The sequence below is a fragment of the Schistocerca piceifrons genome, chromosome 8 (assembly GCF_021461385.2).
Source record: "Schistocerca piceifrons isolate TAMUIC-IGC-003096 chromosome 8, iqSchPice1.1, whole genome shotgun sequence".
NCBI lineage: Eukaryota > Metazoa > Arthropoda > Insecta > Orthoptera > Acrididae > Schistocerca > Schistocerca piceifrons.
This window is the reverse complement of record NC_060145.1, coordinates 339,922,836-339,948,864: the sequence shown is the minus strand read 5'-3', so window position 1 is coordinate 339,948,864 and position 26,029 is coordinate 339,922,836. Positions and strand designations below refer to the sequence as shown.

General features: G+C 41.4%; 1 protein-coding gene across 2 annotated transcripts in view; it reads left to right on the top strand.

The window, feature by feature from the left end:
- LOC124711729 (fatty acyl-CoA reductase 1-like) overlaps nucleotides 1-26,029 on the top strand; it is a 158,109-nt gene that overhangs the window by 32,689 nt on the left and 99,391 nt on the right. For both annotated transcript variants that reach the window (XM_047241937.1, XM_047241938.1), the window contains exons 3-5: nucleotides 19,529-19,777; nucleotides 21,959-22,104; nucleotides 25,020-25,129. In XM_047241937.1, the coding sequence (XP_047097893.1) occupies nucleotides 19,529-19,777; nucleotides 21,959-22,104; nucleotides 25,020-25,129 (505 nt within the window). The remainder of the gene's footprint in view (nucleotides 1-19,528; nucleotides 19,778-21,958; nucleotides 22,105-25,019; nucleotides 25,130-26,029) is intronic.

Genomic DNA, 26,029 nt, shown 5'->3' with positions numbered 1-26,029 from the left:
CAGCGACCACCAGGGCTAATGACTGTGCCACCACGGCATCTCGGACATTGCAGCAGTGCAGACAGGTACTCAATATCCAGAGACGTCATGGCACATTGCCGGCAGATCAGTCAGCGCTGTCTGTCCTGTCTCTGGTGTTAGCAGCGCAGGGCAGTGGATTACTTAATTCCTCTCCTCGACATCATAGTCTGCACCCGGGTAAGCGTCAACTGGCCCCGTACACAGTGTGCGATATGCGACTGGGTCACACTGTGGACCATGACAGTTGTAAGCCACACAGTATTATGGTAAATCTACAGGCAAAGAAAATCGATTGGTGGCTGTGGCACACCTCTACACAGTGACAATCCTTGACTGGCCCACCAGCTACGAAGGCCTGATGGTGAATGTCGCCCACAGCGTCCACCAGTCTTGACTCGAACGGCAGCACTGCGGCTTGCAGTGTCAAAATCCTCCTAGCAGGACTGGCTGTTCCATCAGAATTCAAAGACACTCTCCACGAACAGAGGATAGAATAACACAGGTCGTGCCCGAGATTGTTTGGTTGCAAACTGAGATGAAGTAGAGCAACCCACTGGATAGATATACAGGACCACGTTCATTGCCACTGCAAGCGTGATGTTGACTTCACTTGGCCTGCTTTTCTTCACTGGAAGGTTTTATGGCCAATTTACCTGTGGCTGGAAGATGTCTGAACATTGCCTTTCAGCAGCTGTATTATGCAGTGTCAGTACTCTGAATAATCGTTGTTATGTCTGACGTATGGCTTACTTCTTCATTCTGCTGTCCTAGCGATTTGGATACTCAGCTTTTATGGTATGTAGCAGTTACCATCGTCTTGTAGCCACATTACCTTATAAAAGCAGTAGTGCCTCCCCATTGGCATTCCATCTGACAGTTGCGTATAGACCTGGTTTACTCATCTCTTTGTTAGCAATGGAAGACTTCTTAAATTCTACTCCATTCCCAAGATTATTATTTTGTGGTGCGTCATTCTCTCCTTCTTTAACAAATCTGTCTTGGATCAGACTCGATGCTTTGCTAGAACAGTCTTAACAAATATTAAAAGCAAAGTTTACATTGTTCAGTTCAGTTATCTTTCTTTGCTCTAGCTCAGCCCGTGTCCAGAGTTCTCCTTCTTAATCTGTTCTTGACAACCTCACTCCTCAGAGTTTAACTCACTAAACATCTTATCTTATTATTATTTTCGTTTTCTAAGTCATTACTTATCCACTAGTGTAACCTTTCCCCATAATATAGCCGACACATATTCAAGTTTACTGTCTCGTTTCCTCCTCACATAATAAGTAACATATTACTCTTATGCTCCAATAATTATTCCTTATTCATTATTAGTAGTCCAGCTAACAGGTATCAGCTGATGTGGTGAACCTCTGTGACACACAGATGGAGATTACACAAATCTGTATTAGAACCACTATAGTTGTGGAAATTGTGACACTTATAGTCACGACGTCATGAAGCTGTCTATTATTGTCGTACATGCTTGAGTCTCTGCTCTGCTGACATTTGACCCTCCTGCGATGTTGCTAATTCATCTAATGAACGAACTTTGGGTTCAATGTATCATTTAGGAAGGCTAAATTCTGAGCTGACATTACATTCAGCGGCTTCTCTGGTCAATACAAAATTGACTGTGTCAAATTAATAATAGTTGTACCGGTGACTGTAGTCAGAAGACAATATTTCAAGACCACTATGACACAGGTCATAGCACTATTTTAGTACCCTGCTGTTCAGCAATTCCATCCTAGGCATGCCCTTGGGATTTCCCTGTTCGTTGCAGTTTATGATTTTTGGGGAAACTGAATAGATCCAACACATGCTCACTCTCTGGAAATAAGGTTGTGGCGACGGTACTTCCCTTTTACACTCTACTTCGCTTACCTTTTCTTCAGTCTGAACAACTCTAGTTGCACAGATCATAACACTTTCTCTCTGACGCTACCACAGTTCCTCAGTGCATACGATAATCCTGCCCTGAAGAGGTGTATGACAACAACTGAACACTACTGGTGATACATCACCTGGAAGAAAGGTATTTGTGTCCTCCCCCTTTTAAAAAAAAGTGCAGTAATACGGTTAATCACGTACTGAAAACAACTAACATTACTCCGGCCTCCAAACCCATAAAATTATCGAAAAAATACCCCTATTTTTTCTGAATCAATCTTCTGACTGGTTTGATGCTGCCCGCCACGAATTCCTCTCCTGTGCCAATCCCTTCATCTCGGGTCAGCACTTGCAATCTACGCCTTCAGTTACACACACACACACACACACACACACACACACAAAAACGAAAATAGATTAGCATGCTACTTGATGATGTTGTGTAAGTGCGTAAGGTAATTTGTGTGACCTCTCTTGCTTTTTCTGCTTTTCCAATTTATTATCCTCGACTGATGACGATATAGGCAATTGCGGCGAAGTAGGTACAGGTCATTCAAATAGCTTCATTTGTCCCACAGGAACCACAGCAGTTTTTATCCGTAATTGCAGCTTAACGTAGACAGATGGTGTCATTTCTGTGATCTGATGTGGTCCTTGGTATCAGGTCAATAATTTTCTAATCCTCACATGTGTAGGGATTCGTTACCAAAACACACTGGCCTGCTTGGTACTGTGGCGGCCAACCCACACATTGTCCTGGGGTCGTTTTAACGTTTGGGGGCTTTTATATTCGCTCTTGTCACTCTATGTCAAACATCACGTAACATTTATGAAAATTGCTTCACTGAAAGCCTGCTTCGTCGATCCACAGGCTTCTCTCATGAAAGGGAGCAGGCATTTTTCTGCCATACACCACCTTATATGGTAAGAGACCAGTCCCACTTGAATTTTAGAACTTTACAGAGACATGACAACTAGAAGATAGACATCCCAGTCGTCATGATTGGTTCTCACAAAAGGACTCAGTATCCTTGAAATCAAGCGATCCATGCACTCTGTTCTTCCATTAGATTGAGGGTCGCAGGGACTAGTTTGAAGCTTGTGAATGTGCAACTATCTGCAAAGCTGCTTCATTGTGTGAAAATGAAAACTATAGTCAATATGTAACGCTTACCTGTGGGTGTACAATTAAATGGGCCCAGAATACCTATCTTCGGCATTGCAAGTGGTTTCGACGCTTCAGGTAATTCCTGACATATTGCTCCATGTACTGTTCTCTTATCCTCCACCAAAAGTTTCCAACCACCTGCCAGTCAGTTGTTTCCCACCTACAGCGACCCACTAAGACATTGTCATACACTTGCTTCACCCCTCCCGCCGGAGGTTCGAGTCCTCCCTCGGGTATGGGTGTGTAGGTGTGTGTGTGTGTGTGTCGTTCTAAGCATAAGTTAGTTTAAGTAGTGTGTCAGCCTAGGGACCGATGACCTCAGCAGTTCGGTCCATTAGGAATTCACACACATTTTAACATTTTGAGCACTTGCTTCAGCACTTCATCCCTCTAAGTTACACACACTTCATGCATGGTCTGCCTTTCATCATTCTGTACAAGTCCTCACGTCTCATAAACTGCATCTGTGACCTAAATAGTCGACTGTCACTGTTAGGTGCTGAAACCTTTTGCCACGTGGCATTGTTCCCGTCCAACATTTGCAAAGCGTCAACCTTTCTATTTAAACTATTTGTGTTCTTATGCTTTTTTCCAGATTTATGTATCAAGATTTATGTATCAACTCATAATCAAAATCAAAAAGGCTTCAAAACACACCATGTCAACCTACTCAGTGGTTCCTTTAGTCCCTGTAACCACTTCAGTACTGTGGTCCGATACAATATTAAACTTTTCATCATACAAGTAACAACATAAGCATGTCACACCGTAAATGACAGCCAACATGTCTTTCCCTGTCGTAGAATAGCTCTTTTCTGATCTATTCAGTTATCTTGATGTGTTCCTTACTATACAAATCTTCACAAAGAAAACATCCAACCTCTAGATTCCTTACATCGCGCAATAAAATAAATTCCCTACTAAATTCTGGAAATAACAATACTGGAGTCGCTGTTAATCCTGGTTTTAAATTCTGAAATGCAGTTTCACAGTCAGTTTATCACTGAAATGTCACTCCTTTTTTCAGCAGCCTCTTCAATAGTCCAGGAATTTCAGCAAGCCCTCTCACAAATTTCTTACAACAGCTACAGAGTCCAAGAAACGTCTGAAACTGTTTTGTCGTCTGTTGTGGCACACTATCGTGGATTGTTTAGCTCGAATGTGGATCTGTTTTGACACCCTCCTGCTGACCTAAGCAGTCCACTTGCGTTGCTGCTAAGTCACATTTATCGATAGCATTAATCATAGTAGGTATAATCTCTTGAAAACTTCCTCCAGTTTCTACACATGCTCTCCCTCCATCTAGTAGCCTCTGGAAGGTAGCCATCGCTTTCTTAAGACCAAATGTAATTCGAAAGTATTAATAATGGCCCTAGGGTACTGTAAAAGCGATCTTTGGATGGTCCTTCTGAACCACTCCCAGCTGATGATAGCCACTTCTTAGATCCATCATCGAGAAATAGTTACACTAACCCAAATTTCCTAGAGTCCCCGTTATATTTGGTATTGTATGTGCATATGTAATAGACATTGCATTCAGGTAGTGGTAATCACAACAAAACCCATATTTTCTCGTGCCATCTCATGACTTTTTGCGACAGTATCACGCTTACACCCCATGGCATGGACCGTCACAAGGATACTATCAGCCAACTGCTGGTCAATAAACTTTCCCATTAATGGTGGCAAATGCCTAAGAATTCTGTATGCTTTTCTGTACACTGGGGCATTACTATCTTTTGGTATTTCTTCCTTACTAAATAGATCTGCAAATCTTAACAACAATGCTCCCATAGCGGGCATATTTTCTCACTAAATGTTTCAATTTCTTGTGCAGTGCAGATCGGCTGACAACTTGATCATGCCTAGGTCATCTTCCGACCTTTTGAGATCATCCTCACCCATGATATACAAATTGGCAATCACTAACCCCTTTGGCAGGCTCTCCTCATCCGTGCCTATATTATCTATACTCCTGGGAACCATGTTAGCCTCATCTACTTGATTCATGCATACTACATTCCTATGTGCACAGTAATGTGATGAATTCATCATTGCACTCTAGGGGCTCAACAATACGCAACATTTCACTCACGTGAACAGATATTTAGTTTATGTATATGCAGTTTATTCGGTATCACCTTCATCACTGGTTAAACCTGCAGCAATGTGACACTAGCTATGCTCATTCACAGCTAAAACAAGGTTTCTCTGAGTTCGATAGTGTAGTGCAAATGGTCAATTTTTGCACGATGTTTATTTATAAATTCAAGTCCCAGGATCACACAGTATCTGTCACTGACAACTGACAACTTCTCCACAGACCTGAAAATTCTTCGCTCCAGTACTGAAATTGAGCGTTGTCGATTCCTTATGATGGCACATTATTCTGACCCACTTCATCATGCGGTCCTCAGCCTCCTCCTAGCTAAATGGTCCAAATTGGCTACCGATGCATGAGCCACCGTATCTGCAAAAAAACTATGGTTCATTCGATTAAATATGCTGACCAGGCAACAGTCCGTCACTGCAGTGGCTTTTGCAGTATTCTGTTTTACTTGGAACGTCATCCAGAGGTTGAGGAGTTCCCGTTCGCATCTAACTAACTGTTGATCTGACCTTATCCGTTCTGATTATTACTGGCACACTCAAGCGCCTAGTGGTCCGCTACTGCACATCAGCAACACTGGACTCGCTGCACAGCTTCTTCATGTGGAATGAGCGTCCTGATTTTCAACTACGACGAAAGAAATATCCCACCTATCCCATCCTACGTGTCACAGTATCTTTTTCCTCAAGTAGTGTAACTACCTTAATAACAGAACGTTGATATTCGACATAACCACTAGCAATTTTTTTCCAGACACATCCAACGCCCTGTTTTCAGCTGCTTGCAAAAAGGTTTAACTCACCTCAACATTCTGCATTAATTCATAAGTATTTTATTCTAAAATGCCTCCATTGATTCGTTACGTTTCTGTGACAGTCTCGTAAGCTGGTCCTTGAAATACCTTTCTCTTTTTTTTCGATACTGTAAATTCCCTTCTCAAACTGTTCAAACGTCTGTGTTTTCCTGAGTCCTTCATGACACAAGGCTCATGAGATGGCTTCGACAACCAAACGTAGCCTGCCCATAACTAAACAAGTTTTATCCAACCAATTCCCTTCTTGTGCGGCAGCCTTTAAATCACTAACGGAATCAACTGATGCATTGCGTACGGGATATAGAGCTTTAGGCTCTACTGGCTCAACTTGCCTATGCAAATCTGCGGTTGACTGTTTGCCCACTTGCTGTCTAGTGCGTCGTTATCCAGTGCGTCGTTACATTTCTGCAACTCAGTCAGTTGCTTCCGCAGTGCTTTCAGTCGCTTTCTGTGCAGTCACTGCTCGTGTTTCTGGTATTTGTGCAACCTCCAACCAAACACACAATAGCAAAATTACACGACAATACATACAATTCTGGTGCGAAATACATTACTCCTTGCTCCAAATCACAGCTCAACGAGATTCAAAACACTGCTGTGCCTCATGGCTACACAATAGATGACACTGCACGTAAACATGGCAACTCTTGTCCAGTCCAATTACAATACAGGCAACCTACCGAACACAATTGAACCTCTCTACAATTACCATCAAACTGAGAGATACTATGAGCTCCTATGGCTTAACAAACCAAACTTTCAATTTCATGTGACAGTCACAACGCTTTCACCATAGCCGTAAACAAACGAAAAATAGGCCACAATAAAAATGAAAGAGACACTCACGACATCGTACTGCAGCTGTTACTGGAGCCATAGGTTGTTGGACCACTGATGTCAGATTCAATGATCCCAGACAGCAGCATGTCTGACGCCAGATGCAGGCACTGCTGATGCCAGATGTAGCCATCTGGTGACTGGATGATACGATAGGTTGAAACATCCCCTTACAAGGGAACCTCCCCATCGCACCCCCCTCAGATTTAGTTATAAGTTGGCACAGTGGATAGGCCTTGAAAAACTGAACACAGATCAATTGAGAAAACAGGAAGAAGTTGTGTGGAACTGTGAAAAAATAAACAAAATATACAAACTGAGTAGTTCATGGGAAGGTACGCAACATCAAGGACACTGGGACCGCAGGAGCGCCGTGGTCTCGTGGTAACGTGAGTAGCTGTGGAACGAAAGGCCCTTGGTTCAAATCTTCCATCGAGTGAAAAGTTTAATTTTTTATTTTCAGTTTATGTGACAAACTCTTATGTTTTCATCACTTTTTTGGGAATGATTATCACATCCACAAGAAAACCTAAATCGGGCAAGGTAGAAGAATCTTTTTACCCATTCACCAAGTGTACAAGTTAGGTGGGTCGACAACATATTCCTGTCATGTGACGCACATGCCGTCACCAATGTCGTATAGAATATATCAGATGTGTTTTCCTGTGAAGGAATCGGTTGCCCTATGACCTTGCGATCAAATGTTTTCGGTTCCCATTGGAGAGGCACGTCCTTTCGTCTACTAATCGCACGGTTTTGCGATGCGGTCGCAAAACACAGACACTAAACTTATTACAGTGAACAGAGACATCAATGAACGAACGGACAGATAATAACTATGCAAAAATAAAGAATGTAAAATTTTGAGTCGAGGGAAGACTTGAACCAAGGACCTCTCGTTCTGCAGCTGCTCACGCTACCACAGGACCACGACGCTCCTGAGCTCACAGTGTCCAAGATGTTGCCTATGTCGCCCATGGACTACTCAGTTTGTATATTTTGCTTATTTTTTCACAGTTTCACACAACTTCTTCCTGTTTTCTCGATTGATCTGTGTTCAGTTATCAAGGCCTATCCACTGTGCCAACTTATAACTAAATCTGAGGGGGGTGCGATGGGGAGGTTCCCTTGTTAGAAAAATTATAAATTACTGTGCTGGTAAACTCCTACGTTATTTGATACAGAGACAGCTGAGTAAAACTGAACGTACTCAGACATTTCTCTCTTTACTTATTATGATCATCAATAAACTGACATACAATATGTTTAGCGCAACGTAATCTGACTTTCAATAACCCCTGTAAAAGAATGGCGCTGACTAACAACAACCTATACCTTTCATGAATCACTCACCTCACAAAAATCTTCGTTACTCGAACTACTGCAATACAGCGAGCGCCAATACTGCCAGCTAAATAAATAATTCTAACTACGGAGGGCACTAAATACATAGTTAGCAAATGAAAAGTCGTCATATATGCTAATGAAACTTCATTAACAAATATGCGTTTACTGTTCCAAAATACACTGTGTCTTCACTCATAGCAGCCAGAAGTGGTGTGGACAACAGGGAGTTATCCTCGTCAGAACGAGACGACAGTCATGCTAGCCACACCATCTTGCCAACTGCAGCAGTGGAGGTGCACACTCAGTGCGAAGCGCCATAAGCACATTGGCCACAACTCAGCCTGTATTGCTAGCGCTATGCCTGATGTTATCAGTGGAGAGCAGTGGGTTACCAGGGCAGTATCATTGAGTTTGTAGACTGCATCCTAGCTAGCACCCACTGGCCGTAAGTGGAGTGTGCGATGGAGTGGTTCACACTATGGCCCCCAACAGCATCGGAGTATGGCTACAACAATGGAATGCAGGTGGTGGCAGAAGAACACCTCACTATGATGATTACTGCTGACATCTCCCGTATCCAGTAGTTATGCACCCAGAGTGTGAATGTTATCCACAGCATCCCATCGGCTGTGACTACATCACTGTGAATTTCCGTCTGCAAGAACTCGCTGTTCCATTCACGTACAGGGAGGTCATAATCCCAGACTTGTCGGCTGTGAACTGAATACAAATAAATCGGACAAGTGTAATATTTGTACAGGAACTGTCTCACATGTATTACTATTGTGAGACGACTGTGACCTCACTTTGTCTGCTTCTCTTGGCTGGTAAGCTTTCTGGTCCCTCCAGTTTGTTTTGATAGTTGCGTCCAATAGAACATATAGGTCTGAAGAAGGGTACAATTCTTGCCACAGATGGTAATGTGTTTGCTCCTGACTTTGCATGAACAACTTAGATGCTTGAATGTGGCCCCTGTTTTCATAAAACCATATGAGTTATAAATACAACACAAACTCTTAGCAGTCGCCTGGTACTGTTGCACAGCAGAATAGTAAGTAACTACAGAAATAAAATTTCGTTGGAATTAACTGGGATGATGCCAAGTAGAGCACGTCCATTGAGTACGCAATGATGGTGTAACCTATGTCAACAGAAGAAGTGAAGTACATACAGGTCGTGAGTTCATTGCATCAGAGTGTGCAACAGAGGCCGTCATGAACACCTGACACAGCAGATAGAAGACAGTGCTTGACGGACTCAGTGCTGTAATGGGGCTATGTGTAATAGCTTCACCTAGGAATAACACAAGAACACCTTTTGGACTGCAAATTTTGTATAAAGGAACGCTCTGAAGCCCATACATTAAACATTAGGTTAGTCAAGAGCGTTGGTAGGATCAGAAAATGGGAGCACGTTCTGTCGCCAGTTACTGGCTGCTCTAAAAACCTCGCGCTCTTTCCACTCACTCTAGCCACTCCATCGGAATCAATGATACCGATGGAAGGACAGCTTTACCTATTGGAGGATGATCTGTTGAGTACAACGAAGTGACACCAACTGCCACCAGCGTGCGGTTAACTGCTACAAGCCCGCAACTGCTGCATTCCTGCCAGTCACGCCTACGACTACCCGAAGCTTAGGGCCAGGCCGGTCTTCGATGAATGAAGAACCGATCTGTCCATCTGTGAACTGTTCGACCTTGGAGCAGGGTGTATGTGCCTCCACTCCTGGACAGTACACGTATTGCCCTACCAGCTACATGCTCAGACCGCCTCTTGAGCTGCTCCTTGTGTCACAGTTGGAAACAGCAATAGGGACACGCATACATCTGGTACCGAGCCGGAGCACAGCTTCACTCAGTGAGAACACTGTGTCTACAGCCGTGCTGGGCTGCAGCGACTCGCCAACCACACTATCCTCCTATGATAGGGTCGTAGCGCTAACATAAGAAAATGCAAGAATCCTGCACCAGCACATTCCTTGCCAGGCGCTGACGTGGTACTCTATGTCTCTGTGCAATGCAGGCTCGGCGACGCCACCATCAGACAGCACTTTGAGGCAGACAGAGTGATTGTAAGACTCTCGGAAGTAAATGAATGTTCACTCAATGACGTCTCATTAGCTCCCAGCACTCCACAGGACTCCACCATCACATCTGCACTCATGTAGCAGGCGGCATCTGACAATAAGCTGTGATTTCTGACGTTCTACGAATTGGGCGCTAGGAGTGCTGACGGCTGTCGCTATCAAGGAGCCACACCAGCACGTCAGGAGCCATCAACATGTGTCATTATGCAGCACGATGACTAACCAATCTTTGTTCTTCTTTCGAATAACCCATTTGGATTGTACGATGAATCAACTTTGGCTACTTTTCATTGTATTACATTTCCGTAGTTTCCAAATTTCCTTCATCCTTTTAGAGTGTTTTTCTCTTTCTTCTTGAGTTCGTTTTCGTCTAGTTGTTTTCTTTCTCTCCTAAAATTCTGCCTTTTGAACTGCCTTTCTGAAATGTGTTCTGTTTTCTATTGTGTCTATTGTAATTCCAGCGTTTTCCATGTCTTTTTCAGTCTCTGTGAGCCATGCGGGCTTGGATTTGTAGCTCTTGAGTAATGTGAATATTCACTTGGTTAGTCTGTTGTTATCCATTCTGAATATATGTCCAAAAAACTGTAGTCTTCTCTTCTCCATCACACGAGTTAGTTTTTCAGTTTTCAAATATAGCTCTCTGTTTGGTCTTAACCTGTATTCAGCATTATCGTTTCTTACAGCTCCCAGTATTTTCCGTAAAATTTTTGTTTCGACCTTCTCTGGTTTCTCAAGATCTCCATATCTTGTTAGTTTAAGTGCTTCTGCTGCATACAGAGCTTCAGGTCTGGCCACTGTTTGGTAGTGTCTTAATTTCGTGTTCCAGAACAAGGATTTTTTGTTATAAACGTTTTTGGTAATATGAAACGCTCTTTCCATTTTGTGCACTTTAGTTTCTATAGCTGTCTTTTCTTTTGCATTGTATGTAATCCACTCTCCTAGGTATTTAAAGGAATCTGTTTTATGTATTGTATTGTTGTCAACTTCAATATTTTGAGGAGCATCACAAATGTTTGTCATGGACTTTGTTTTTTCCAAGGTTGTTTGTAGTCCTACTTTGGTTGCTTGTATATGCAGTTCTCTTATTTGTTCTTGGGCATTATCTACCGAATCTTTAATCAATGCCATGTCATCTGCGAAGACTAAACAGTCGACAGTGATCTTGTTTGGACTTCTTCCTAGTTGAATCCCTTTAGTATTGATGGCCTCCCTCCATTCTCGAACTTTCTCTAACACAAAATTGAAAAGCAGAGGTGACAAACCATCTCCCTGTCGAACATCTGACTTTATTTCAAACTATTTTGAGAGCTCTCCCCTAAATTTTACTTTAGATTTTATATTTGTCAAAGTTGCTTTAATTATTTCAGTTGTTTTAGTATCGAGTCCAAATTCTTTTAAGATATCAAGCAGTGTATTTCTGTCAATTGGATCATAGGCTTCTTTAAAATCCACGACAGTAATTACATATTTCAAGTTCCTGATTTTCCTCATTTCTAATATGTTCTTCAAGTTTAATATTTGTTCTGCACATGACCTTCCCTTCCTAAATTCAGCCTGATACTCTCCTAGCTGTTTGTCAAGTATTTCTTCTGCTCTTTTTCAAAGCGCCTAAGACAAGATCTTATAGGTAACCGGTAAGAGGGAGATTCCACTATAATTGCTAGGGTCTGTTTTCTTCTTTTTGATGTAGTGGATGTATTAGTGCAGATGTCCATTCTGGTGGTAAGCTGTGTATTGTCCAGATTTCTTTGAGTATTTCTGATAGACATTGTATCATATTGTCACAAAACTAATTCCATAGATCAGTATCTATATTATGCTCTCCATGTGATTTATTATATTTAAGGTATTTTACGATTCCTTTTGTTTCTTCTGTGGTTGGCGGCTTTGAGTCCCGTGGTGTTCGGTTTACAATATCGAAATTAGGTTTTTATTTCTGTGGATCACAGTTATGTAGTTCTTCGTAGTATTCAGGAAGCATTCCACGGTTCCCTACGCTATTGTATGCAGTTTTCTGCGTTTTTGGGTCCGTGAAAAATAGGCTAGGTGGAGTGTATTTCTTTAAGTTAATTTTGAAAGTTCTGTAAAAGTCCCTAGCATTGTTCTGTTTGAAGTTGGAGTCTGTTGATGCTAGTTGGTGTTTCATGTATTGTACTTTGATCTTTTTAAGGCCTTTTGATGCTTGCTTTCGTGTTTTTTGAGGAAGTTTCTATTTTTATCATTTCTATTTGCATTCCATATGTTCCAAGCTCGTAGTATTGTTAGGATTGGTTCGTCACAGTCATCATTCCACCAGGCATGTTTCCATTTTTTGCCAATGAGAATGGTTTCTTCTGCTGTCTGTACTATGTGTTTTTGAATTTGTTCCCATGTTTTAGCTGTTCTCTTTTCCAAAAGTGTCCTGAAATTATTTTCCTAAGTTAATTTTTGAGTGTCAAAATTTTAGGTTGATATTGCCTCTTTCATTTATATTTTGGCCATAATTTTGAATTTAACGATAGTTTCTTTATAGGCTTGTTTTCTTTCCTCTTTTATTTTGGGGCCACGTTGGGTCAGAAGGACCTGCATAGTAATTTCAAAGTGACATTTTTGAGGCCACAAGAACCTGTGGACATATTGAACTTCTGGGGTAACTGCAGAGAAGAGTACTTGCAGCCGGCTAGGTGCCAATATTATAGTTTTCAGGACCGAATTACCGTCTACTAAACAGTGCCAGTAAGGTATAAAATTTATAGAAGATTTGGCCACAAACCATGGCAGTGTAGTGAGTCCCACCGGTCCATGATACGTAGAAAAGATTAATATAGTTTTACTTTCTTATTGATATTGCGTCGATATACTAGTTTTCCAGTTGTTCGGGATTATAATTTAAAATGGAGGTTACACAACGGCCAGGAACGCTTGCAGCAACTGTAAGTAAAGCCGTTGAAGTTTTGAGAAGTCAGGTAGCCATGTTGCTTCAGAATAAAATAGAACGAAGTCACGCTAGGGAATGGATGCATAGGGAACTGGAAATATTATGTGTCACAACTGGGAACTGCCAAGACCATAGTAATTGTACCTGTCCCATCCACTGATCTGATGGCAGATAGTTTCATCTGTTGACATCCGAGGATGTATCAGCCTCTCTGGATAATGTGAGGAAAGCAGCTCTCTTAGGGACTTTGTTCGATGCTAAGTTACGGGTATTAGGTGACGCTAAAACGTTTGTGACCTAGTAAAAAGCACACATGTGATCAGCTGGCCGAAGGGCTTACCCAACCCTGTCGTAACCAAGCAGTGCCATATTTTTCAGGGAGAAGCTCTTGAGATTAACATAAAAGAACAATTAGTAGAGCTATTCTCTGACAGAAATCGTAAGGGGAACTCGCAGACTTACGAACTGACGCACAATGCAGAGGCGGATATAATTCTCTTGCAGGAAGAAGAGAGAGGGGCCTTACGCGTATTTTTGAGGGGTATTTCAGCAGGTATGTCACAAGAGGTGAGGACGGAAAATCGTAGTAATTTGTCCTAAGCTATTACAACTGCTACAGAGCTGGGGGAGAGAGATATTGCGACTCCGAAACGGAATAACCGTGGTGTCTTCTCCTTTGACTTCAAATGCTACATACGTGGAGAGGGTCATGTGAAGAAGCAATGTCACCAGCCACAGTGCTTTGAATGTTGTGAGTTTGGACATTGGGCGCGTGACTGCAAAATTACAAAGCAGGAGAAGCGTTTTTTAGACAGACAAACATTTAAGGTAGTTACTGACCGTGCTTTATTTAGGTGGTTATTGGGACAGAAAGATCCTTGCAGTAGAATAACATAGTGTGCAATGAAGCTAAGCGAGATTAATTATGAACTGAAGCATAAAGCACGGAAGACAAACACTAACATTGGTGCACTAAGCTGGAGGTTTTGGAATTCTGCAGGCACAAGGCAAAAGGCGCAGCAGCTGACGTAGACTGACAGGGTTTTAGGTTGCAAACCCAGTTCATGACACAAAATGGCTTGCTGTGCAGAAGTACAAAGTGTGTGGTGTGCACGTGGTTGTTGCTGTATTGTTCAGGAATGAAATACTGCAACAAGCATTTGATCACCTGTTGACGGGTCATAGGGACAGACAGGTATATAGCCGAAATATTTTTGTGAAGGACCAGGAAGCAAAATGTTGATATGTGAGAGACTGGGTCCCATGTGCGCAAAGAGCCGTTATTAGTCACTGGTGTATACAGATACAAAGATTTCGAGAAGCGACAAAACCTTTTGACGTTATTAGTTTGGTTATTCTTGTACCATTTAATAGAATAGAAGCTGAATAAAGTATATTCTGCCAATAATAGATCACTTTTCTCGGTCTATAGCAGTGATAGTGATTCCAGTAAAGGGTGTAAGCACAGTCACAAACGAGATGGTTAATAATTGGATATTAACATTTGGCGTTTCCTATGTAGAAATAGAGCTTCAGGTACAAATTTTATGTCAGACCTGTTGAAGTAGTTGTGCCGCGTGCTTCATACCTGAAAACTTCCCATAAGTATTTTCCATTCTTGTACTGTAAGGGTTCATTGCACAATTTCGAAAATTTTAAGTCATTGTATGATTGTCAGCATGATAACTGGGACACGTAAATTCATTAAGTCGTTCAGCATATAATTCTACAGTAGGGTCTTTTACCATAAAAGGTGGTATAAGATAGATACCATCTCCTTTCCATGTTTTGAAAACTAAATTAGGTGCTAATGAGTCAGTAGAAAAGTTCAAGAAATGATTAAGAGAAGTTTGGTTGAAGGTCAAACAAGCGAATACAAAGTCACTCGAACATCAGGAGAAGTTGGGCAATGTGCGGAGAAAATGTTTGCAATATTGTGTGGGTCAGTGGGTTTTCGTAACAAACCTGTATACATCAAACTGCAGAACAAAAAAACTTGTAACTAATTATCAGGGTCCATAGTACGTGGCAGAGATGATTTCAGCGATAAAAGTGAAGGTTCAGCTTCCAATTAAGACATCGATTTCCAAATAACAAGCCAAACCATACCCTTCAGTTGAGCGACAGACGCTTTGCCACGAATTCCAGCGTCACAGATCGCCATGAGACGAAGAGAGACGGATTGGAGAACTCTCAGAAATAAATGACTGTTAATTGAATGCTGTCTCACTTCCGCCCCATCGCTCCACAGGACTCCACCATCAAATCCGCACTATGTCCTACAGTCATGAAGGAGGCTGCATAGACTACAGTTCTTTTACTTCTGTGAGTTCAAAATTGGAGCACTCAGTCAATCCTTCACTGAATTACTAACTATTCTGTTTCACACAAAGCTCTCGTTTGTGTGTCCAGAATTTTTGAAGCATGTATACCTTTTATAAATCTAGAGAAATGTATTGGTGGCAATCCTTCAAATCGCTTAATTCTAGAGTCCCTTTTCCTGTATCGTTGTTTTTTTCCTAGCCTATGATGTTGACTAACCTAGTTTTCTTTAATCTCTCCTCACTCGTGAAGATAGCCAACTGCACTGACACGCCACTTCCAGGTCATGGTGAGGCGAGCCAGACCTGGTCTGGTTAACGAGCAGTATTGGTGAGCTGGCCAGCGTGGATGAGGTTTCTTAGATGGTCTCTCAATCCCACTAGGTAAATACTGGGCTGGCACCCACATCCCATATCAGGTGCAAACCACTGAAATCTTTAGAAAACGTTATCACACCTACACATAGGTTTAACTCCAGACACAGAAAGAAGAGATATAGAGATTCTGTCCTGTGGCGGAATGGTAACCTTAGATGTTTAGTCGTTTCAAATCCTTAATCATCAGCAGCAGCAGGCTTTGTCCTCCTGTAACGAAGTTACTGTCACAACATACTACGAAATTGTTTTCGTCCTTAGGATATTTGGTCAGTATCGCTTTATAAATACTACCTGAACAAAAATGTCAAGCACGCAGTAGACATGGTCAGATGGGAACGTAAATTTTACATATACACACTATTGACAGATATGTAAATGATTAGATTTGCCCTTTGACAAATAGAATGACCAGAGTATTTTTGCTTTGGTCATGTTTAGTGTTGTCAAAGGTACTTGCTGAGTTTATAATGGGAGTGAACAGTGTCAGATGTTAGGTGACCACTGGGAAGAATGTGGAGGTGCTTATTATAAGTTTCCATTTGGCGAGCTGGTTGGATCGTGCAATATCCAGATTTGTGGGAATTCATATGTGACAGAGGTAGAATGTTGAGTGCATGGGTACATAAGACCACAAATGTTCGTCATTGAGGTTATGGTCAACCATGTCTGACCACCACAAGGTAGGAATCGTAACCCTATTATATATAACTGCTTCCGTTTTCCTCAATTGCTAACTTCAATTATGTTTCACCATAAAGATAAGAAAACTTCCATCGTTTGCAACTGAAGTATATATATATATATGTGTGTGTGTGTGTGTGAGTGTGTGTCATTTTCTTTATTATTTTATTCCGGTTACTTTTCTTATGGAATTCTGTGAATTAATTTGGATATTGATATCCACTGTTGCTCTTTTTGTCATTGAGAATATTTTCATTTTTGTTTATGGCCTTTTGTATGAAATATTCGTCCTGTATATGGTGAGCAATCTCTTCTTTTGTTATTATGGCATAATAATATTTTTGTAACCAGTGTGATATTCATTTTCTGTTATTAAATGTTCTGCATATATACAGTTACATTAACACATAAATGCCTTTACATATTTCTTAGGACCTGATGTTAAAAATTATTCAGTCATCCAAATGTATTTAGAGCTCCAGATATTACATGTTAATTCATATATTCCTTAACTATTTTATGTATCTGTCTTTTCTGTCACAGTTTTTGTTTTCCTTTGTATTGTGCTGTTTATCTTTTATATAAATTTTTATGCTTTTTGAAGACGGTACTAATCTTGGGTGTCAGTCGGTTGTGCTGCCATTTTTCGTTGAATTATGTCGTTTCTGGCATGAGTGTGTATTCTTTGTTGTTATTTGTTGATTTATTTGGATTGTTTTTTATGTTGCTGTCTTGTGTCTGTATTTTCTAACTTTTGCATCAAGCAGTTCGTGTGTTATGTTGCAGCTTTATCCATTGCTTTGTGCTTTCTTAATTATCATGTGCCATTCTTCTTGATAGTTTTTTTTTTGCTTAGAGGTATTTTGCACAGACTGTATACCATATGGCACATTGGCATATTGCTGCTATTTTATGAGAATATGAGTGGTAAGATTCCTGCTTAATTATCGTTAGCGTAGCTGCATCCTTTCTGAAAATGTCTGCTGGATCATTTGATAGATTTTATGATTTTAGGTTGAGATAGTGTATTGCTTCACCTGTTTCTGTTTCCATGGCGAACTGAATGTTGTGGTGTATGTTATTTATCTCTGTGTGTAAACTGTTTATATGTTCTTGTTTTTCATCTATGAGGTGTATAATATCTATATATCTGTGCCCTTGTATTATGTGTAAATATGTTTGTCCGTATTATTTCTGTAAAAATTCTTTTGGATATTTGCGTGTATGTATGAGACTGGGCTTTCCATTGGCAGGCCTTCCTTATGCAAACTGAATGAATTGTTAAATTATTCAAAGGTCATTATTCAAACTAAGCAAATAATGTAAATAAAAGAATTTAAAAGATCACCCACACAGTGCCCCATCACCACAGACCCACAATTAATCTCTATCATGATACCTGAATCAGTCATGTGACTATGCAGTGCAAGTATGTGCAGTGTGCTACAGTATAGGTTATGTGGAAAGACATATTTACCAGAAGAAACCTGTAATGTGTGCGTTTCGCACAAACAAGACAACAAATGGTTGCATGAATACGACAGCAAATGAACGAAAATAACAAAACACAACCATATAATTATAAATAGAAATAACTAGACTCAAACAATCTGCCAAAGAATACCTGCAAATCCCTTATCAATATATACAGGGTGAGTCACCTAACGTTACCGCTGGATATATTTCGTAAACCACATCAAATACTGACGAACCGATTCCACAGACCGAATGTGAGGAGAGGGGCTAGTGTAATTGTTTAATACAAACCATACAAAAATGCAGGGAAATATGTTTTTTTAACACAAACCTACGTTTTTTTTTTTTAAAATGGAACCACGTTAGTTTTGTTAGCACATATGAACATATAAACAAATACGTAATCAGTGCCGTTTGTTGCATTGTAAAATTTTAACTACATCCGGAGATATTGTAACCTAAAGTTGACGCTTGAGTCAGGTGACTCACCCTGTATATGTAATTAAATAATTTGATATCTATTACAGATCTCTGAAGACGCAAAATATGAATCACCAAAATATGTGTGGTATACAAGAAAAAAATTCAGTTGCAGAAGACTTAAGGTTTACTTTATTTATAATAAAACATAATTTCATAATCCTCTTTATATCTGTATCTGCCATCCAAAGAGCGACATGAGCGCCACCTGCCCTGGCCGCTGTGTTACTACGCTGGCCGATTTTACTCAGTCGCTTAGGCGCTCTGCAACTTCCATGTAGCTATTTTATTTGTCCGACAAACCCTGTTTTCAGTGCTATATTTTATATGATTAATGTAACTATGCAGATGTTTGCCTAAACGATAAGGACATATCACTTCATGTTGTTATAATATTGTAAGTACCAAGAATCTTTCTCACATCTTGTAAAACAATATTTTCCTAATATATGTTAAACTTCATTCTTGACTCATGTTTCATATCTTAATATATGTTACGATGTTCATTGTCCCCAGGCCGTCTTCTGAAGAAGATAGATTTATATCTATTGAAACCTAGGTAAAGATTACTTTATCCTTTGCAACTGGTCGGCTGCTCTTAGTCTGATTTACGTGGAACCGTTGCTGTAGCGCAGCTATGTTTAAAGTACTGAAGTTCTTAGAATTATAATTAAATCACTCTATTTTAATAGCAACCCACACAAATTATCAGCTTCTTATTCCTTACAAACTCAACATTTGTTACACCATTCACTGAAACTAATGTTACTACAACATTAAAAATCTGAACAGTTTCGCTGTACTCCAAATAAGATATGTGGCTGACTTATTTACCCATCACCTGAAAAGAAATTCGAGGAATGGCACTCTTACATCATCCAGTAGTTAATCCGCTCAAAGGAAGATTTAGAGACCCACTAATAATTCTTTTGCCACACACATTACACAGTGAATAATAAAGCCCCAAAGTAAGGTGTTTTACTTGCGCTGTTCTTAGATCTTCAGCAATGCTCGCCAGGCATGCCCTGACTACCTACGTAAGGTGGTACCCATAGCGGGAGACTGCACTCAGCCGGGACTGGGGATCAGCCCTGCAGATGCTACTATGCTCACCAGCAAGGTGTCTGTCGTGTTCCACGTGGCTGCCACTGTGCGGTTCGATGCGGACCTCCGGACCGCCACCCTCACTAACGTGGCATCCACCTGCGAGGTCATCGCACTTGTCAAGCGCATGACCAACCTCAAGGTGAATGCTGGCTCAGATTAATCACGTATTGTTGTCCTAGAAGCAATTACCTTGTTTCTAAAGTGTAGTACGCAAAACCTTCTTATGAGGAAAGGATATTTAGCCTGCTGCTGAGGAGGAATCGAATGGTGAACCTTATAACTATTAAGCTTTGTTTAGAACAGTAGATAACTTGGTAGGTTTTAGAATTGATAGCTATACTGTTCGAGTATGTCTCTCCATTTTGGCTTTGACACACATTACTCGTAGGCTAAATTGCGAAAAAAGTCCTGGTTGATAAACTGCGATGGAGGCACCAGACATAATTACATTAATTAGCAGTCTGGAATGGTGTATCAAAGTCAAAATAACTATGGTGTCTTGAAATAATAAATAAACTGATAAACTGATATCCAAAGTTAAGCTAGTTGTGGTGCTTGATAAATGGTGTCAAAAGTGAACAAAGTCAGGATACGGGTATAGATAAAAAGCAAAATAGAAGTATTGTATGGCGGTAGACAAAAAGATCTGAAATACATTGAAGTTATCGTCAAGTTAACATGGGAAACGCTTGTAGTTGGCCAGCCACACAGTTCATTCGCAGCTGGAGACCATCGTAACATTCCATCAGCAGCACAGTTTGGAGGGGCAATATCCTACTGCTGAACTGCTGCCAACATTTGCAGCTGTTGACAAGCAGGAGGCAAATCATTCATCATGATTTTACAACGGTGACAATCACTGGTCATATCAACATTTGACTCTAGCTTTCCCAAAGACAACTGACAAGTGCAGGCCAAGACTAGTCAGTGTTTGCACAAAAACCAAATCGGGATCGATGCACAAACTTTCAGCTATGGATGCCACAATTGTCACTGTGCTTAGGGTTGAAATCGTTTCCTATAATGATGATGTAGATGTGATAGCAGTTATAACATTAGAAGAATGGAGGAGATATCTACTTCTTACAAGGAAACCTCCCCATCGCACCCCCCTCAGATTTAGTTATAAGTTGGAGCAGTGGATAGGCCTTGAAACACTGAACACAGATCAATCGAGAAAACAGGAAGAAGTTGTGTGGAACTATGAAAAAAATAAGCAAAATATACAAACTGTGTAATCCATGCGCAAGATATGCAACATCAAGGATAATGCGAGCTCAGAAGCACCGTGGTCCCGTGGTTAGCGTGAGCAGCTGCGGAGTGAGAGGTCCTTGGTTCAACTCTTTCCTCGAGACAAAAGTTTAATGTTTTATTTTCGCAAAGTTATGATCTGTCCGTTCGTTCATTGACGTCTCTGTTCACTGTAATAAGTTTAGTGTCTGTGTTTTGCGACCGCACCGCAAAACCGTGCGGTTAGTTGACGAAAGGACGTGCCTCTCCTAAGGGAACCGAAAACATTTGATCGCAATGTCATACGTCAACCGATTCCTCCACAGGAAAACACGTCTGATATATTCTATACGACGCTGGTGACGGCATGTGCGTCACATGACAGGAATATGTTGTCGACCCACCTAACTTGTACACTTGGCGAATGGGTAAAAAGATTCTTCTACCTTGCCCGATTTAGGTTTTCTTGTGGATGTGATAATCACTCCCAAAAAAGTGATGAAAACATAAGAGTTTATCACATAAACTGCAACAAATGAATGCAACAGTTTCACAGTCACACAGTTTTCCCTGTGCTCTGTCAAAACATATGTTTTTAACGTTTTCAAATTTTTACGTGTGTAGATCGTCAAATACTGCATATCTCCAAGCAAATCTGAACATGTCCTGGAATTTTGGAGAGCGAAGATTATGTGTGAGTGCCCGAACTTTCATAATTGTCTGAAAATAAAAAAATAAACTTTTCACTCGAGGGAAGACTTGAACCAAGGACTTCTTGTTCCGCAGCTGCTCACGCTAACCACGGGACCACGGAGCTTCTGAACTCGCATTCTCCTTGTTGCATATGCTGCGCATGGATTACTCAGTTTGTATATTTTACTTATTTTTTCATAGCTCCACACAACTTCTTCCTGTTTTCTCGATTGATCTGTGTTGAGTGTTTCAAGGCCTATCCACTGTGCCAACTCATAACTAAATCTGAGGGAGGTGCGATGGGGAGGTTCCCTTGTTAGTCTACACATTTCCAGGAACTTCTCCTATAACATTCTCAAAGGCATGCGAGATATTTACCATAATTTCTTGGTTGCAGGCTTTTGTCTACATGTCAACGGCATATTCGAATGCCCCAAGGGATGAAATTGATGAGGAGTTCTATCCCCCAGCACTGAATGCTGAAGAGCTACTGAAGCTGCTCAACATCATGGGCGACGAGCAACTGGCGCAGTTACTGCCTCTGTGAGTGATTAACTTCCGGAAATTTCTGCTCTAGTAAGGGTTGTCAGAAGTGTTTACTAGCCCATAGTCAGTCCTAAACTACACAACTGTACTCATAGAGAAAAGAGCCTTTAAGGAAATTTTTTTCTTTTGCATTTGCTGTATGCACCATGCTGCCAGTTTTTATTACAGCGATAGCGAAAATAATAATATTCTTTCACGTGGGAAGGTAGCACTGCGTGATCCTCAATTTGATGTTAAATTTACCTTTAATCTCATTTCTGTTACATCTCATTATTTTTGTCTGTCTTCATTTTACTCTAAGTCTATATTTTGAACTGCTCAACAAGTCCGGTAATTCTTCCGCGCTTTCACAGCAGTTAATCTTTCTGAATATGCACTTTAGCAACCTACATTCTGGCACCGTTTCCTCTCCTAGATGCATGTAGTTGGAGAAGTGGTCACTGAAGTGCATATTATCGACCACTTGCCCGCTAAGCAGTATCAGCGAGGACATCATTTCGTGGATCTATCTATCTATCCCGTGAGATTTTTTTTTTTAAAAAAAAATAAAGACACTAATTCAGCTACTGAAGCATCTGTCTCTTCTGTGGATCTATGGCAGATAATGCTCACGAAATGAGATTCTCAACAGTCCCATAGTACATTACGCGTATGAAAGTCTCCACAAAGGATGAATGGATGGGATAACTGCATAAGAAGATCACCGAAAGCTAAGGCACTGTGTAGTCATTTGAGGGGGGGGGGGGGGAATATAATGAGCCTCTTGTCATCCTATAAGACACAGGGACTATTGCATCCACTGTATGTGTGTCTGAGCAGGACTTTGAGATTTTTAATCTATTGAGGTAAAGAGAATCTACTCTAACGGCATGGCTGTGTGCTTGGTGTTGAGGAAGAGCAGCAACGAGTTGGATTCGTCGTTGACAACTAGGTTCACACAACCTTTTGCCCACTCCTGATTGAGGTCGTCATTCATTGGCAGCTGAAAACCCAGGAGTATAAGTCTCTTTGAAATAGGTCTGTTGAAGACAAAGGCACAGGTTTCTGACTTGTGTAAGGAGTCTTACTTCATCCACAGGAACTCGACAGTCATTCAGATTTACACTGCTGGACGGTAGGATGTCTGACACGATATTAGGAGGTATCCCATGACTTTCGCCATCTCAGTCTACACTGCAACAGTGTGTTCCAAGTTTCATAGAGGCATGTTTGTGGGCATCATGTGAAAGCTAATTTCGTCCTTAAGTTTTGAACACGTGTAGCACAGTGACAACACGGTCCACATGTGTACAGGACTAATTACATGTTCTAAATACTGTCTGTTCGGATTTATTCCAGGAGTGAGGTATATTGCTACTTATACACATCAAAAAAACTTCTGCATCACCTCGGTCTGAGAGATCCGGAACCTATACAGAAAACTTGAATACTGATCAACATAACCGTCATTTCTGCCCTTTTTACTGCTCATGAAAACAACACATTGCATTTTGTTCCACCATACAGCGACACCTTCAGAGGCGGTGGTCCAGATTACTGGACATACCGGTACCTCTATTACCTCTTTCATTGATGTATGTGGCATACTATCCACAAGTTCAGCAAGGCACTGTTGGTCCAGACTGTCCCACTCCTCAACGGCGATTCGGCGTAGATCCGTCAGAATGGTTAGTGGGTCACGACGTCGATAAACAGCCCTTTTCAACCTATCCCAGGCATGTTAGATAAGGTTCATGTCTGGATAACATGCTGGCCACTCTAGTCGAGCGATGTCGTTATCCTGAAGGAAGTCACACACAAGATTTCACGATGGGGGCACGAATTGTCGTCCATGAAGACGAATGCCCCGCCAATATCCTGCCGATATGGTTGCACTATCGGTCAGAAGGTGGCATTCACGTATCGTACAGCCGTTACGGCGCCTTCCATGACCACCAACGGCATACGTCGGCCACAAATAATGCCACCCCAAAACAGCATCGAACCTTGCTGCACTCGCTGGACAGTGTGTCTAAGGCGTTCAGCCTGACCGGGTTACCTCTAAACACGTCTCCGACGATTGTCTGGTTGAAGGCATATGCGACACTCAGAGGTGAGAGAACGTGATGCCAATCCTGACAGGTCCATTCGGCATGATGTTGGGCCCATCTGTACCGCACTGCATGGTGTCGTGCTTGCAAAGATGGACCTCGCCACGGACGTCGGGAGTGGAGCATCATGCAGCGTATGACGCACAGTTTGAGTAGTAACACGACGTCCTGTGGCTGCATGAAAAGCATTATTTAATATGATGGAGTTGCTGTCAGGGTTCTTCCGAGCCACAATCCGTAGGTAGTGGTCATCCACGGCAGTAGTAGCCCTTGGGTGGCCTGAGCAAGGCTTGTCATCCACGGTTCCTGTCTCTCTGTATCTCTTCAATGTCAGAACAACATCGCTTTGGTTCATTCCGAGATGCCTGAACACTTCCCTTGTTGAGAGCCGCCCCTGGCACAAAGTAACAATGCGGACGTGATCGAACCGCGGTATTGACCGTCAAGGCATGGTTGAACTACATAGAACACGAAGCATGTACTTCCTTCCTGGGGGAATGACTGGAACTGATCGGTTGTCTGACCCCTCCGTGCAATAGGCGCTGCTCATGGATGGTTGTTTACGTTATTGGAGTGTTTACTGACATCTCTGAACAGTCAAAGGGACTGTGTCTGTGATACAGTATCCACAGTCAATGTCTGTCTTCATCAGTTCTGGGAACTGGGGTGATGCAAAACTTTTTTAATATTTGTATTTAGTATGTACTACTTATCCAGCGTCATTACTTGTGATGGAGTCCTGCTAAAATATCTCATTCGGAAGATTTGTCTAAATTCAGCGGCAGAATTAGCAGCATATTTATGAATGAATCTGTGTTTCAGGATATTGGGTGACTGGCCCAACACTTATACCTTCACAAAAGCAGTCGCCGAGGATGTAATATGCACTCACGCTGCTGGACTACCCGCCTCAGTTATCAGGCCTTCCATTGGTAAGTTCAGAATTTTTATAAACATTTTGTTCTCGGAACGTGAGATTACCTCAGTCGCTAAGCAAAGATATTTCGTAGCTATAGCCACGGTGCAACAGTATCCCTCAGCATACGTGTACGGCAATCAGATTCCTTCTAATGCAGCAGAAGCAACAAATGTTGATGTGATGTACTGGTTATGAAATACCTGCAAAGAGCTCATTACCATGGGCAAATATTTCCATTTCTTCTAATGCGTTTAGGGTGTAGCTTTTGGGTGCCTTGTGTAAAATTTCTAAATTATTTCATGTTTACCGGTGTTGAGATGACTACCGAGAGCACTGTTGCTCTGATCACATGGCTGCTCTCTACATCGAACTACAAGGTTCCTGCCCGTTTGGCCAACACCAAATCTGTTAGTCTCGGCAGTTTATTTTATAAGCACTCGAATTAGAGGAAAATATAAACTTTATTCACTGCAACAGGGGCTTCTTAATGAACAAAATTATTTCAGACTTCGTTGGTTACTTTGCTATTGCCCAAGACTCGCTAATGCGGCTGGCTGACCCCAGGATGTCGCTCGTCTGCCGTCCACCGACTGCGCTGCCCACTGGCCGTGGCAGGCGTGGCCACAACTAAACACGACAGCCGAAAGACGGCGACGAGTCCGAAGCCGACAGCTCTTTCTATGTTAACGAGTTAATACCCTTGCTAAGTATTTTAATGGCAATGTCATTATTACCATAATCAACTCACGAAAACAAGAAGAAGTTGCAATATAGCTATATTAACACCTAGAATATTAAAGTGGGGTGAAATATTACGTTGCTACTAAAACATAGTACGTACAGTTTACTACTCTACTACTCTACATTTCATTCAGAGGAAGTCATAATTTATAGGTTGTGCAATAGTTAATTA